Source organism: Drosophila santomea, chromosome 2R, assembly GCF_016746245.2.
Source record: "Drosophila santomea strain STO CAGO 1482 chromosome 2R, Prin_Dsan_1.1, whole genome shotgun sequence".
Taxonomy (NCBI): Eukaryota; Metazoa; Arthropoda; class Insecta; order Diptera; family Drosophilidae; genus Drosophila; species Drosophila santomea.
In genome coordinates this window covers 19,139,530-19,153,562 of record NC_053017.2, presented here as the reverse complement: position 1 = coordinate 19,153,562, position 14,033 = coordinate 19,139,530, and the positions used below count along the sequence as shown (strand labels likewise).

At 42.8% G+C, this 14,033-nt stretch overlaps 2 protein-coding genes and 1 long non-coding RNA gene across 6 annotated transcripts in view; 1 reads left to right on the top strand and 2 right to left on the bottom strand.

The window, feature by feature from the left end:
- Window positions 1-13,720, bottom strand: part of LOC120444557 (homeobox protein 5) — a 55,814-nt gene extending 42,094 nt beyond the window's left edge. Inside the window, exons 1-3 of one of the 3 annotated variants that reach the window (XM_039624306.1) lie at window positions 13,625-13,720; window positions 12,076-12,384; window positions 724-769 (exon numbers count right to left, since the gene is read on the bottom strand). In XM_039624306.1, the coding sequence (XP_039480240.1) occupies window positions 724-769; window positions 12,076-12,077 (48 nt within the window). In that variant the 5' untranslated portion in view covers window positions 12,078-12,384; window positions 13,625-13,720. Of the gene's footprint in view, window positions 1-723; window positions 770-12,075; window positions 12,560-13,624 lie in introns of those variants that run through there. The other 2 variants (XM_039624309.1, XM_039624308.2) reach the window with 2 other exon arrangements.
- Window positions 76-933, top strand: LOC120444562. Its single transcript, XR_005615677.1, has 3 exons — window positions 76-177; window positions 263-732; window positions 866-933. It is a non-coding gene; the product is annotated as an uncharacterized LOC120444562 (long non-coding RNA).
- On the bottom strand, window positions 1,803-2,978 carry LOC120444560. Of its 2 annotated transcripts, none has more exons than XM_039624317.1 (3): window positions 2,807-2,978; window positions 2,028-2,341; window positions 1,803-1,964 (listed from the first exon to the last, which is right to left on the bottom strand). In XM_039624317.1, exons 1-3 carry the CDS (start codon window positions 2,922-2,924, stop codon window positions 1,803-1,805), a joined length of 594 nt encoding a protein of 197 aa, XP_039480251.1. In that variant the 5' UTR covers window positions 2,925-2,978. The 2 variants fall into 2 exon arrangements, with proteins under 2 accessions (XP_039480251.1, XP_039480249.1); XM_039624315.1 differs by lacking the exon at window positions 2,807-2,978 and adding an exon at window positions 2,405-2,457.
- Window positions 13,721-14,033: the final 313 nt, after the last annotated feature.

Genomic DNA, 14,033 nt, shown 5'->3' with positions numbered 1-14,033 from the left:
CCCAGTTGGTTTCACGCCCAAGGAATGCCAGGTATTCCAGTTATTTATTTCGGCACATTAACAACCCGGCAGGCATGGGGACATCCGACATTCAGTCGATACTTCAAATTGATTGCCAAATAAATTAAAAGTGTAAGCGGAACAACAGCAACAACCACGAACGGCTGGAGAAAATGTGTAAGAAACGGAGAACAGTATTATTTAATTAGCGTTTGGTTGTGTTGCCATTTTTATAAGTATTCACTCGACACTTCCAATGTAGATGGCTGATTATTATTATTATTTTTTTGGCAAATATTTGCCCAATCGCAGCTGATAACGGCAAACAATCGATGGTGTGCCCTGATTCGCAGGGAAATTCCCTTTGATAAAATAATTGGCATAGTTTCGATGGGCTCCCCCCCTTTTTTTTTTTGCCGGAAAATGGGCTTGGCCAAGTTTGTTGCTCTCTGGCATAATGATAATGATATAACTTGATACAACATTTGATAGTATTATCGAATATTTGCACACGCGTCAATACTCGCCATGAAGGGCACTTCATGCCAATATTTGAGTTCCCGCTTGCGGTGTAAATATCTAAATATCTGCCGGATTGAATGGACTTGAAAGCGTCTGATGAACTGGCCAGACAGTCAAGGATTCCAGGTGACTGCGTAGTGATTGAGTCATCGGGCAAACCAGTCATCAGCACCATAATGTTTAAAGCCTGTTTCTACTTACCATCAGGAGGTAAATAATCTTGGCATAGACCGTAAGCTGTGGTAACCTGGAAAGAGTTAAATGTGCTTAGAAACATTTAAATTTAAAGCTTAAGCTAAAAGCCAGACTTTTATTAATTTATATTCAAATTGTTTTAAAATAGGTATGTTGGTTTAAGAGTGTCGTCATTGCTTTGGAAATAGCCTTAAAACATCAGTTCTCCAGAGGTAAGTACCCAAGTCTTCATATAGCGTGTGAATCACATTAGAAGATTTATGAACTACTTAATCGTTCTCAAGCAATTGTCGAGAAATTCCGCAGATTTTACTTAGATAGGTAACTCTTCTTAAGATTTATCTTCCACTTAAACTCGAACTTGTCTTTCTTCTGAAAGTGGTTGCAAAATAAATCATATGATTTACTACTTTAAGTTGGGAAAGTAGTTCTATTTTCAGATTTATTTACAACTTCTACAGCAATTTTTTTTGTTAAAACACATTGTGTGAATACAAGTAGCCAGTTTATCCAAAACTTTATCGACTTTCCACGACTGATCTGTATTTCCCCGAAGTTTTTCATGCCGTCTCGACTACTAATTGAAACCACAAGCTGGAACACCCACGCACACTGAATTATGGCAAAACAATATTATGTAGGGCACTGCGAACACGTGAGCCTGCAGCTAAATGTATAAATGCATAAATCATTTGGATTGAGCGACTTTTTGACATCGCAAATGAGCAAGGACAGTTGCAGGAGCAGCACCATAAATTCACTTGAATTTATTATGCAATTAGTTAAAGACCTGCATTGTCAGATGGCAAATGTCCCCGGCTGAAAGTGGAGCAGGCCCGTTGGCTGCCAGGAATTTACAGTCCAAAGAAAGACCTTGAGTGCGATTTTCGCATGCATTTCGCTGGGCAATCCCTGTCGTTTTCTCAAACTTTTATAGACTTTTATCGGCATGAACTTGGCTTTCCACAGCTCTCAAGAGGCCAAACGCAGCCTTGAAAAGTTGAAACTCGTTAGCCCCACCCGTGTGACCCACTTGAGCATCTTGCATTTGCAATCGCATTCGCATTCGAATTTTCCATTTCCATTTAATAGAACTTTATATCCAGTATGAAAGTGGCCACCGAACGGCGATGCCTGCCCTTGGGCTTTCCGTAGTAATTTGTGTCGTGGAGGCGGTAGAATCCCGCTGGCAAATACCCCGGAATGCTGTGGTTCTCCAGCTGAAAGTTGCGTACATTGTAGCTGGCCTGCAGAGGAGAAACTTTTTTTGAACCCAGAGACGTTCGAATAAATTGAGATACAGTACGCACTGGCGGAATGGGACAGCGTTCGGCCAGGTTCCCGTACTTGAACACGTTCCTCAGCCAGACCTTCATCAAACTGGACTGCAGCAGTTCCCGCAGCGTCTTGCAGGTGTCCATGTCGTAGCTGAAGAGTGTCTGGTACCGATCCTTGGCATCGATCAGCTGCAGGAGGGTAATCGTTGTCCTCAATCCATTCCTCAAGGTGCGATTCAGCTGAATGTCCAGGTTCAGCTCACCCTTGGCTGTTAGCCATCCCCTGATGCTGGAGCAGAACTCTTTGCTGCACTCTGCACTCGTGTTGGTGAACTTGCTTCGCAGAGCTTTTTTTGAATGCGGAAAAAGTGCCAATTACTTGGAAACATATATCAATTTGCAATGCTTACTAAACGATTCGCAAAAGAACAGTATCAGGCAGAGTAACAACAACATTTCCCAGTACTGTTTTGGATACAACTGCAAAAGCAGCATTCAGTTCATTCGAATCATATTCAAAATAATTAGGGCAGTCGTCGTTAGTCAGGCTCGAGTGAATAACTAATGGTTACATTTCACCCAACACTTTAAGCATGTAGTATTTTCTGTATTGCTTTATTGTGTAAAGCAAACTACAGTAGGCACATATTAGGCGCTTCAAACAGTCACGGATTAACACTGATTATAGTAGCCATACTCCAGTTCTAACTCAACCCCCCACGATGGCCCATAAATCAATCGGCAGTCCATCAATCAATCAATCAATCAATCAGCGGGCCATCAATTAGTCAGTCTGTCAGTCCGTATCACACTTGGTCCGAATCGCAGAGCTCTGATCTGGATCTGGATCTGATCTTGCGGCTGGTGGCTTGGGGGCTCTTGGGGGCTCTTGTGGCACTTGGAGCTCCAGGCCCCAACTGTCTGCCACATACGGATTCAAGTTCAGTGCGACCAGCTCACGAACTAACCGTAAAGCAAACTGAAAGTAGCGCTGACGTTTTTCTGATCGGGTTGTTTTGGGTTGTTTTGGGTTGTTCGGTTGCTCAGTTGTCCAGTTGCCCAGTTGCTCGTTTGCTCGGTTGTTTGGCCGCGTTGTTTGGCTAAGCGGCGTTTAATTGGAAACACAGTTGGGTGTTGGTTTTGACCGGTCCGCTGTCTTCATCGCGGGCCATCAACTTTCAGCAGCTTGCGGACAGCTGATGGACGTGGACATTTGCATTCGTTCTCAGGCCAACTCCTGTGTACTACCAGATAAACCCGTTCAAAAGCCGACCAGGCTCGCCGAATCAGATGCACATATTACGCATACGTCGTGTGGTCCGTGTGACGTTTTGTGCCAATGCTTCCACTCCCACGACTACTGTGAGGATAATTTAATTGAATTTCTTATATTAATCAAAAATACCTTGAAGTCTTTAAACCATTCCAGTTTCATAACAATATGACAAAGCAGAATACAATGCTTTAGAAATTTGATCAATTTGAATAACATTGAATGATGGGTCTCCTGGAATGAATCCTGTACCTGATTTTTCTCTCTGTGCTACCTCTTCTCCGCCCCTCTTCCTTGACTCCTTGCTTAATTGCTGAGCCGCGTGGAGCGTTTAATTGCAAATTATTCAAATGCCGACGCTGCCGCAGCTGTCATTGCTGTCATAACCAGTCGGCGCAGCTGTCCCCTCCGCCCCACTGTGCCACCCCCCTCCCGCTCCACCACCCCATCGCCCCACTCATCCTGGCGAGCTTGCAATTATGTCGCAAATTAACACAGCAACCACCACAGAGCCCCCCCTTCCGTTTCCTCCCTTAGCCACAAAGTGAAAAAAAAAACAACATCAAGAAAATGTGTAAAAATATGCCCCAACTTTTCGCCGCTGTTGTTGTCAGATGAAATTAGGCGTGAAATGTAGTTTGAACTTTTGTGCTTGTGTAGTCAGAAGTATTTCTTAACAACATCCCCACAAGTGTTTGGGCATTTATTCACTCCACATGCTGATGTTTATTTCGACCACGTGGGCGGTTCTTGTGAGGTTCTTCCATCGCTGGCTACCTTAATTGTTGCCAAGGCGACTGCTCGGGCTGTATCAATATTTATGCCAGTGAGCTGATAAAAGCGTTTGCCGATCGCCCTCCGCAATCTTTATCTCTTTAGTACTGACCACAGTCGAAGAACATGCCATTATGAACTATATGGCAAATGCAATTTCGATAAACTGAACAGCCTAGCACAGTGGAACAAATTAGCCACAGGAAGCGGCACTAAAAACAGGCGATCAAAAACCCATTAGCGAGTATCTCACAAGAACAAAACTCATGGACACATACTTCTTAATTAGGGTTTTGATTAAAGATCACTTAAACATTAATAAGCTCTTTTACTCTCCCTAAGACATTTCTTTATCTTTCTATGTGTTAATTCAAATGGTATTAGCAATGGTCATTAAACTAAATTACTTAATTTAATATGCAATTTCAATAAGCCTTCTTTGGCACAGCTCAGTTAAATAAATTGGGTACAGGAAAAAGAAGTAAAAAAAAGATCAAAAACTCATTAGTGCGATGAACACAAGAACAAATTTGTGGTCTGATTATAGCCAAATAATTTGGAAGTAAACTTAAACCTTTTGTACTTGGCCCTAGTAACAATTCTTATATATGTTGTGTACCTTATCTTGGTAAGAAAATCTATTTTTCTTTTAACTAAGTAGAGTTGAAATTGGTTGGAATTTTTTATTAAATTTTTTTTTTGGTTTTTTGAAACTTTACTCCACAGTGGGCCTGCAACATTTATGGCAACATCGGTGGGCAGCATTGCAGCTGCAGGTTGCCGCTGTTGTTGCAGCTTTTGCTGCTGCTTTTGTTGGTGCTGCTGGTTGGCAGCGTCTCAGGTTGCATTTATATGCAAATAGCTAAAATTGTTTTCAATTTGCCACCGCCAAGCGCCTTGGCCATCGACAACGCATTCCTTGAGCCAACTTGCAGCTAATTTTATGGCTAATTGTCTGCCTGCCCGCCTCTCGTGTTGTTGGCCGCATTGATTGCTGATGAAGTTGTGATATTTGCGATAAAAAATGTATGTGATAAAAATTACTGAGCAGCCGGCAAACGCAGCCAGGAATTTCTTAATTGTCAGAATAGCTCGCTGCTCGCTCAACTAATTGTGGAAAGCTCCACGCACAAGGACACTTTGTGGCAAGCTAAAAAACAGAAACATTATCTATGGGAGGCATTTTTGGGCGGCGCGACATTAGCGGCAAGTGTCAAAAGCGTTGAAAGCTTTTAATTAACTTTATGTCAGGGTGTGGTTTTCCAGTGAAAGATAATCGCAAAACTGGCTAAAGCCAGAATCAAAATCGAGGGCAAAGGAAAATGGGTTCCGCCTGCTCATGAACTGATTTAAAAGTGAGTTGCAAGGAGACACAAACTGCAGGTGTCAAGTCAAGAAAGCATTCATTATTAAAATTACTAGCCGTTTGAATTGAAGGTACTTTGCTTTATTTCCCCTTTTACCCAACCCATAATCTACAACTTTATATCTTGGAAATTCAGGCTAGCCCTTATCGGGAAAATCCGCCACTCAAATGAAAATAGTTCCAATTGAGTTCAGACTCGTCCGGCCTGATTGGCAACTCAAGGAGTTCAAAAATCCAAATACACAACCTCGGGAACTTTAGATACCTATAAATAGTCGGCCGTGTCACTTGTAAACAGATTTCCGGGGAAACTGCGTGTCTGTCTATCGGCTTTGTTGGGTTAAGCTTAGCCCTTTTCAGCCCTCCCACCCCTTAGAAATAAATACTGGCGATCGGGCAACGATCGAATCGAATTGGAAATGCGCAGTATGATGTCCGATTCACATTGGTCGAGCATGCAATGCAAATGTGATTGCCATTTTTATGAGCCAGCGACAACTTAGTAGTGGCACTGAACGGAATTGGTATGGGGATGGCGATGGCGATGGGGATGGGAATGGGGATTGGGATGGGGATTCGGATTGGGATGGGGATGGGGATTGGACTGGGGTGGCTTTATAGCCGTTTCTGATTACAACTCTGGTTTAGTGGATTGCTCAACGAACTTGACATAATGACAAGCGCAGCCAGCTCTTGATGAATGGCCCGCTCTTGGGTGTGGAAGGCAACGGGGTGACTGCTGGTCAAGATTTATGCAATAGTTCGATTTAATTGAATAATATGTTGCACCTCGGATTGATTACATCAACGGGTTAATGGCTCCAGCAATGGAAACCCGTTCGACAAGTGTTGATCTAAAGGGGTTTTGAGTATGGCAACTTTAGGTGACTAAGAACGAAATTATACGTTCGCAATGTTATAAATAAATTAAGTGTTTTATAACCTCTTCAAAACATAATAAACCTACATAGCATCTTTTCTCTGATAAGAGAAAAATCAGCAGTTAACTTAGCAAAATTAAAAGTAATAAATTATAGTATATACGGAGCTACATTGATTCAAAAGTATACATACATTTGAGTAAATTAAATAGTAAATTAAAGTAAATTCCTCCTTGGACCCTAATTGATTGAAAGAGCCAAACATATTTCGATTCCCATCACCCTCTCAAGATCCAAATCAAATGTTCATTGAGTCCCAACCCCATAAGCATCATTAACATCATTAACATCATCGTCGTTCAAATTGTCATTTAATAAAGTGAGTGCTAAGAGCCAAGAGCAAAAACAACTTTAGCCATATACAAACATATATGTACATATGCACAATGGCAGTGAACGCAAAAGGGGGATGTGGCACAAATGGAGGGGCGGAAATGGGCAAACAATCTCATCCTAACGTCTGATGGCACTTTACAGTTAGAGATTCGAGCAGATGCAATTCAATGTCAATGCAATGTGCGGGGGTGTCCCATTCAACCGAGACTCCCCCACCCCTCCCCCTTGAAAACGAACCTCAAGACTGGTGGGGCTTTTAGCGTCTGGCAAACTTGTTGTTGGTGGCTCTTGACTGCATATAAATATCCAATAATTATTGGCGTCTAAATGCTTTGCCTGTAATTGCATTCAACATGTGCAATTGCAATGTGAGGCGCCCTCAGTGGAAGTGCTGTTGCTGTTGCTGTTGCTGTTGGTTTTGTTAAATGAAGTAATTAAATGGCAATTGAGCTGGCAGAACATATCATCAAGTGGCCGGAGGAAGTTGTTGAAAGGGCACAACTGGCGTTTAGAGGGGCTTCATTGAGAGGCTTAGGGAAAAAACAGGTTCTGAATGTTACGATGATGAAAGGTAAACTAATCAACCTTAAGGATGAAATGAAGTGCATGAAACATTGGCCCATGCCAAGTATCACCGATTCACACCCATTACTTGTTTGGGTAGCTTAGGTCAGTAATGTGCCGTGGAATGCAAAACAAAGCGAGGCAAGATATGTGATCGCCAACGATAAAGTACTTGACGCACGTTTTATTTTTAGTGGATGTCTAGACCCACCTGGTATTTAGGTATTTAATCGATAAATACACCCAATTGTTTGTTCATATTTAGCAATATCATTATTGTTTTCTTTTTTTTCGCCACCCGGCTCGCATTCCCTTTACAAATGGCAGTCGAGCGGCGAGAGTTGTGGAAATATTTTCCCATGGTGTTGAAATAACGCCCACGAACAAGTGCACCCATCCGCACTCCTTTCACTCGGCTTTCCCATGTGATTCTCCTGCACAGAGTTCTGAATACACTGAATTCTTCTGCCGCCGCTGAAGAGCAGCCCACGTTCGCCCCACGTTCTGCATGGGCCCTCTGTGTGCACAAATTGGCAAACACGCAACTCATGATCAAGTGCAATCTTTTTGACATTAATATGACAACGGCAGCAGGAGAACACAGGCAGCTGACCAGCGAACAACCAGCGAATCGCCGCGAAAAAATCAATTATGCGCACGCGGCACAAAGGCAAAAGCCACACCGCGCACAAATGACAACTGCGACTTGGCACGGCACTCCACTGGGCTTCCCCCTACACCACCTCCGACTTTAACTTCGATCCCGACTCCAACTGAAACTCCAACTCCAGATGCAACTCCCATTCCCAGTCGACTTCCCCTTTGCTGATTGAGTATGCGACACAGGCAGCTCCAAAGTGGCGAACGCTGATGAATGTCTGTCAAATTGTTGACACGCCACGCAGACGCAGATGGAAAGATGGAAAGATGGAAAGACATTGCTGACATTGACACAATGCACACGGACACGAAATGGGGATTCGGATAAAAGGAGGGGGGTGTCGGCACTGCAGAATCGAACTGTGAGTACCCAGTAGCGCTGAACCTCAAGCGCTCAAGAAATACTCTATAATGGCAGCGCCAAAATAAGTAAAGAAAACTAGAAAATGGTGTTTCCAAAGCTATAAATATTGCAATTTTTACTCAGCATTAGTTTAGTTATAAGTGTCATTAGGTCTTTAGTCCAATATACCCTCCGAATTCGGGTAATTTCTAGAGAAACTCCACTAAGGAGGCGACAAAGTTGCGCCAAGTCTGCCCATGATGATCGCGATCGTAATCAGGATCGGCTGATGATCATTCGCGGAAATATTTTATGCCATTTAATTTCAGACCCCCCCTAATCGCACTCCGAAGCCATCTCCACCACAGACTGCCATCTAATTGAGTTGTTGGCCAGCTATATGGCTATATCGCCGCATAGCTACACATATAGCCGAAGATCCGAAGAGAGTCGCCCGATGGCTGGCAAATATTTATCGGCATATTAATGCAGCATATTTCAAATGCAAAGTCGACTCTCATCTGACTGACTTACTTCCTCAGTGAGCGGCTCCCAAACATGTTTATGCAATATCCCCGCCCGGTCTTCAGTCTTTAGTCTTCGGTCTGCCTTCTTCGGTCTCCAATCTTCAGTGTTCAGTCTTCAGTCTTCAGTCTTTGGCCTCTAGTCTCCCGTCTCCCGTCTTCCGTCTCCTTGGTCTACGGCTTGTCTTATCAAATGATTTTATTTATGCTATGGGCGCGCATGTGTGCGATAATTGGATTATTTACTTTCGCGGCTTAGCAGCCAGCGAGTTGTGGCACTCGTGGAAAATTGTCGAGTTTTCGCTTTCTATTAAGTCGACCCAACGGAGACGCCCCTTACATGAGCCGCTTATACATCATTTTGAAATTGCCCGAATTAGATATAACAACAGTGTTGTTTAGATATTGTACTTTCGTATTGGTAGCTGCCAATCTATTGATGAATAGGTTATACCTTAAAATTATAAATATACATATAGATAAATATAGATTCAACAACTTCGATTTTCTCCACCCATTTTGGTAGTTCTCATTTCCTGTTCCTGAAGTTAGATTACAGATGTGACAGCCCAGGACAGTTGCTACTAATCACAGCTCCTTTGTGCCCCGCAACGCCCACTCAACTCTGGTGGGGAACCCAACTTCAGATCCCATATCCCATATCCCAGGTGCCAATCCGTTTGCTTGGACGTGGGTTTTGGCCAACATTGGAGCAACACCCAGTTGGCTACCAGACACAAATATACAACATTGTCGTCGTCAGGCATTAATATGTATGAGTGGTGTCAGGAGGCAATGCCACAACGCGTTTATCAAACATTTGAAACATGCGTTGACTCCCCCTTCTCTACCGCCTCTGCCCCACCCCCTCTGCCACGCCGCCCCCTTTGTTCAACGAACTGGTTGACCCAATTAGCCGGGCATTATAAAGTCGTAAAGCATATTGCCAGACGTGAGCGGGTTGGGGCTGGGGAATTAGCAAATAGTCAGGCCCCCAGGCCAAAGACCGAGCTCCAGCTAGATATAGATATATCTATATAGACGGGTAGATAGAGATAGATACAGATACAGAGCAAGGAAATACGATCTCTGTATCCGAAGTTTATCTATCTCATCAATAAACTTACAACTTGCCAAAGCTGCAAAACAATCTATGACATCTTAAACCCATTTCATTATATTCTCTTAAATCTACAAACAAAGTTTTAATTATAAACTAGCTAAGCTACGAAAAATGAGCTACAAAATTATTAAAAGCCTTACCAACATTGAAAGCAAATCTAGAAAGCTATCTAGAGCAAAGTAGTAAGTACACAACAATTTTTTCTGTGTAGAAAAAAAATGAGTGACAATCACGCCCGCCACATCCCATTAAATGTGCAAGCGAAAATCGAGTGAACTCATAAATCACAAATCACTTAGGCAAACCATTTTTGGTAGCTGAACAAGATGTTATGGCTGGTGGGACGGGGGAAGTGCGGGGGCGGCTGCCAATGGTCATGTTTTGTGCGATAATATTGACAAATTGTGCAAACATTCGCACACAATTAATAAGCGCCGCACAGATGGAGCTGCCCCTTCCCAAACACAAAAAAAAAAAAAAAAGGAAAAATATCAAAGGAAACAGACACAAACGGCGGCAGAAATGATTCGCCCACGTGCTGGGGCGCGTGTTCGCATTTTGCAGAAGGCCAAAAAGCCAGAGAACCGAAAGCCAACTGACAAAGCCAAAAGACAAAGCCAAACGGAGCAGGGGACAGAAAAACAAAGAGCCGGGGGACATGACAACATTATTCAGATTCAGGGAGGGCGCACTGGCGCTACCTAAAAATAAAAGGGAAATCAGGAATGTCGCCAAGTGTCAGGAGACAATGGCGCAAAAATACAGTGGCACAATCGTTTTTTAAATGCAACCGCAGATATTTGCAATTCATTAGTGAATTATAACTGTAGTTATATGTAGTGAATTTAATGCAATATTATTTGTGCTTACGTGGTGTAATACGTATCTGCCATAAATCAAGTTCTTAGCCAATCCAAATATTGAGAAGGCAGCTCGCCACTGTGCCAATCCTCACTTGCTCCTTTGAAGAGTGCGTCCCATCGAGATTCAAGAGTCAGACCACATAAGAATAGCCCACACAGAAGCCCTGCATTCGAATAAGCATTCCGAATGAGTATGAGATTGCAACTTTTAGCGGATTGAATGAGCAGAGATACACATTTCCCGGCTCTTTATATTTTGACTGATGATTGCAGTTAGCGATGCATCTTTGAAGTCTTTGAAATAACAACAAATCGCTTGGCCCTGGGCCAGCACTCGACTTTCGATTGGCAGTCAGACTAAAGTCGGCAATTTATGCCGGCATAACTCGTGTGTTTAGGCCAAGTCGCTGCGAGTAAGCGGCTTAGTTGGCCAGGAAGCCGCGACGGACATTTGTGTTGACAAATCAATTAAATGCGAAATTTAAAGGCGCACACAGTAGCGCCAAAGTAGAAAAACTGGGCACGCAAATGCCGCTGGAAGTGGGAAGTGGAATGCTGGACTCCCGGGCTAGAGAATGGTTCTCCTTTGGAGCCAGTCCAAAACCAGGTTCCGACTCCCAAGGAAACCTTGTCGACGCTTATCGAAAACATTGATCCGGCCATGCAAATCGTAAAGTGTGAAAACAAATTGCCAAGGGGTACCCAAGAACCCATTCGAGAGACTCATTGCAGCCGTCCCGTCGGATAATTGCACTCGATTTGTAATTCAAGATTAAGGGCAGACAGCTCGTCCGTTTTCCGTTTGTGGACTGGACTGGAATGGACTGGACTGGACTGGACTTAATTTATGTCCAGATCTTTGGTTAGGGCATTGTTTCTCCACCGACCCGATGATAATCACCTGAAATGTGGGCCATGAGTTAAGTGATTATGTAAATTTTTGGTTCGCTAACCAGCTGAGTTCACCACCTGGAGTCTGAATGCGATGGCATAACCTTCAATTGGCTTTGGGCAGATTTCTGGTAATTGCAAAAGGGGAAGACAAGGATTGATGGCCAATTTGGGGGAGTTAGCGAAAGTCAGTTCTGACTCATTGTATATCGTAAATAATTAGGATCAAAGTGAAAGGCTTTTCTCCTTGTAACTTAAGTTTACCAGACTAACTAACTAATGATGTCAAATTTATAAAAGTTGACTTTTCCTAAAAATGGTTATTATCAACATTTTATTAAACTATAAACTACGATACCTTAGCTTATAATGTCACAATACACAATTAAATTATCTTAAAATCATAAATCATGGCATACTTACATCGTATTTACTTGACCTCATTTTACCCATTTATTTTGCATCTAATTTGCATTCGTATTTCGTCTACGCTTCTTTGTTAAATTTAATCCAGTCGAACATTTAAAATGCGATTTCGTAGAATCGATTTTAAAGCCAATTATTCAATGTCTTTTGCGGTTATATTGGCAATTTTGATGTTAGGCTTAAGAATTTTGAACACTTTGCAATTGCGATTGATTTAAGCACTTTACTTCATCTATTTGTGTCAGTTGATATATCAATTAAACAGTCTTTGATCATTGTGGCTATCTGAGCGTAGAACTGTGGCGACTGCAAGCGAGAAAGGGCACCCGAAAAATATTACTCATACGACACGTGCCACGTGAAAAGCAGCAGCTGACTGACTGACTGGCTGAAATTGAAACCGAAACCGAAACTAAACGAGCAGGAAAACCCCCAAAAGCGAATGGTGGCGAAGTGGCAAGAAGGAGAGCACGGGAAATGGACTACGTACGGACCACCGAATACGAAATACGGAATACGGAATACGGAATACGAAATACGGAAAACAGGCCAAAGGCAGGAAATCAAAAACGATTCCGATAAACCAGGCTGACTGTTACTTTCAGCTGGTTCCCCGCAGCGCCCAGAAAACTGTTTACGATTCGCGATTTACGATTACGGCCACCTTGCTGTTAATGTTCTCTCGTTTCTCTCGCCGCCTTTTGGGGCTTTTCATTTTGGCTTTTCCTCTGGCCTGGCACGTTTCACTTTGCCGTGTTGTTTGCGGGAAAAATCGTTAGGCGGCAACAACAACAGCGGGAAAGCCAGAACGGCAGCAAAATGCCAAAACTGCACGAAACAGACGATGGGAGCACTAAGAAAAAACTCGATTTAAACCAGGCCCAATAAATTGGCCGAACTTACTACAAGGATGAATATTGAATATTCCAAAGCTCTACTCAATACACTGTCTAAAAAATGAACCCAAAGAAACCCGTTTTGTGATAAAAGTGGAACTCACTAATTGATAGTTGTAACTACAATTCAACTTCAACAGTTTTTGGTGATTTTTGTTGCATGAAATGTTCCTCTAAAGCAAAAAAGTAATTCAAATTAGAAGAATTATTAAACGAATTTAACAATTATCTGAAAGCTCTACACACATATTTAAAGGAACACAAACTGCAAGATGCCGAAATCGTAATTTATGAAACTTTTTTAGCGGTTTTTTTCTCTCAGTGAAGGGGGGACAGCAGCAGCCACGTGAAAAATGCCGGAAACAGAAATCGATTTGCAGCGAAAAGAAGGCCCCCAAAAAGGGGGAGGTTCGGGCGAGTGGTGTGTTATGCACTCTGAGGTCACGATAGCGAGGCTCTCCTGTGGGGGAATCCTTAAGTTAAAACTCTCGGCGAACAGCAAATTATGTCACACACACGCAGAGCACGAAAGTAGGCAACAATTTCGGCTCGATGACACAGCGAAATTCACAATTTTTCGGTTAACCACATTTCGGTCCGACTCTTGCAATGTCGAAAAAAATTATTAAATTTTTATTGTAATTTTTTACCCGATTTTATGAGCGTTTACCCGATGTCGATGGGCGCTGCTGCCTGTGCTGCTGCAGCGCTGAAAATTCACGTAACAATTGATTTGTGTGTCAAAAATGTCACAAGTGTCAAAACTGCGTGGAAGAACAAGCAGTTTTACACTGGAGAGCGACACTGAGAGAAACGGATGAGCCGGCCGCTGCGCCGCTGCGCAAAGAGAGCGCCTAAGAGAAAGCCATCAACACGTGCGTGTCCTGCGAAACAGAACTAAGACCAAGGCACTACTTGTGCAGAGAGTAAAGAGCTCGGAAATTTCTTTTTGAATGATGCTCAGCAATAAGGATCAGATGTTTAGGAAAACTCTCTTAAGTAATGAACTGTTATCTAAATTAATTGGTGGAAGTTAGGATCTATGATATTTAGAGTCCT

Coding starts and splice junctions, on each gene's coding strand:
- LOC120444560 (XM_039624317.1), bottom strand. CDS start 2,924: ATGTGGCAGACAGTTGGGGCCTGGAGCTCCAAGTGCCACAAGAGCCCC. Junction 2,342..2,806: donor AGCTCTGCGATTCGGACCAA/GTGTGATACGGA, acceptor ATTCAAAAAAAG/CTCTGCGAAGCAAGTTCACC. Junction 1,965..2,027: donor AACGCTGTCCCATTCCGCCA/GTGCGTACTGTA, acceptor TCTCCTCTGCAG/GCCAGCTACAATGTACGCAA.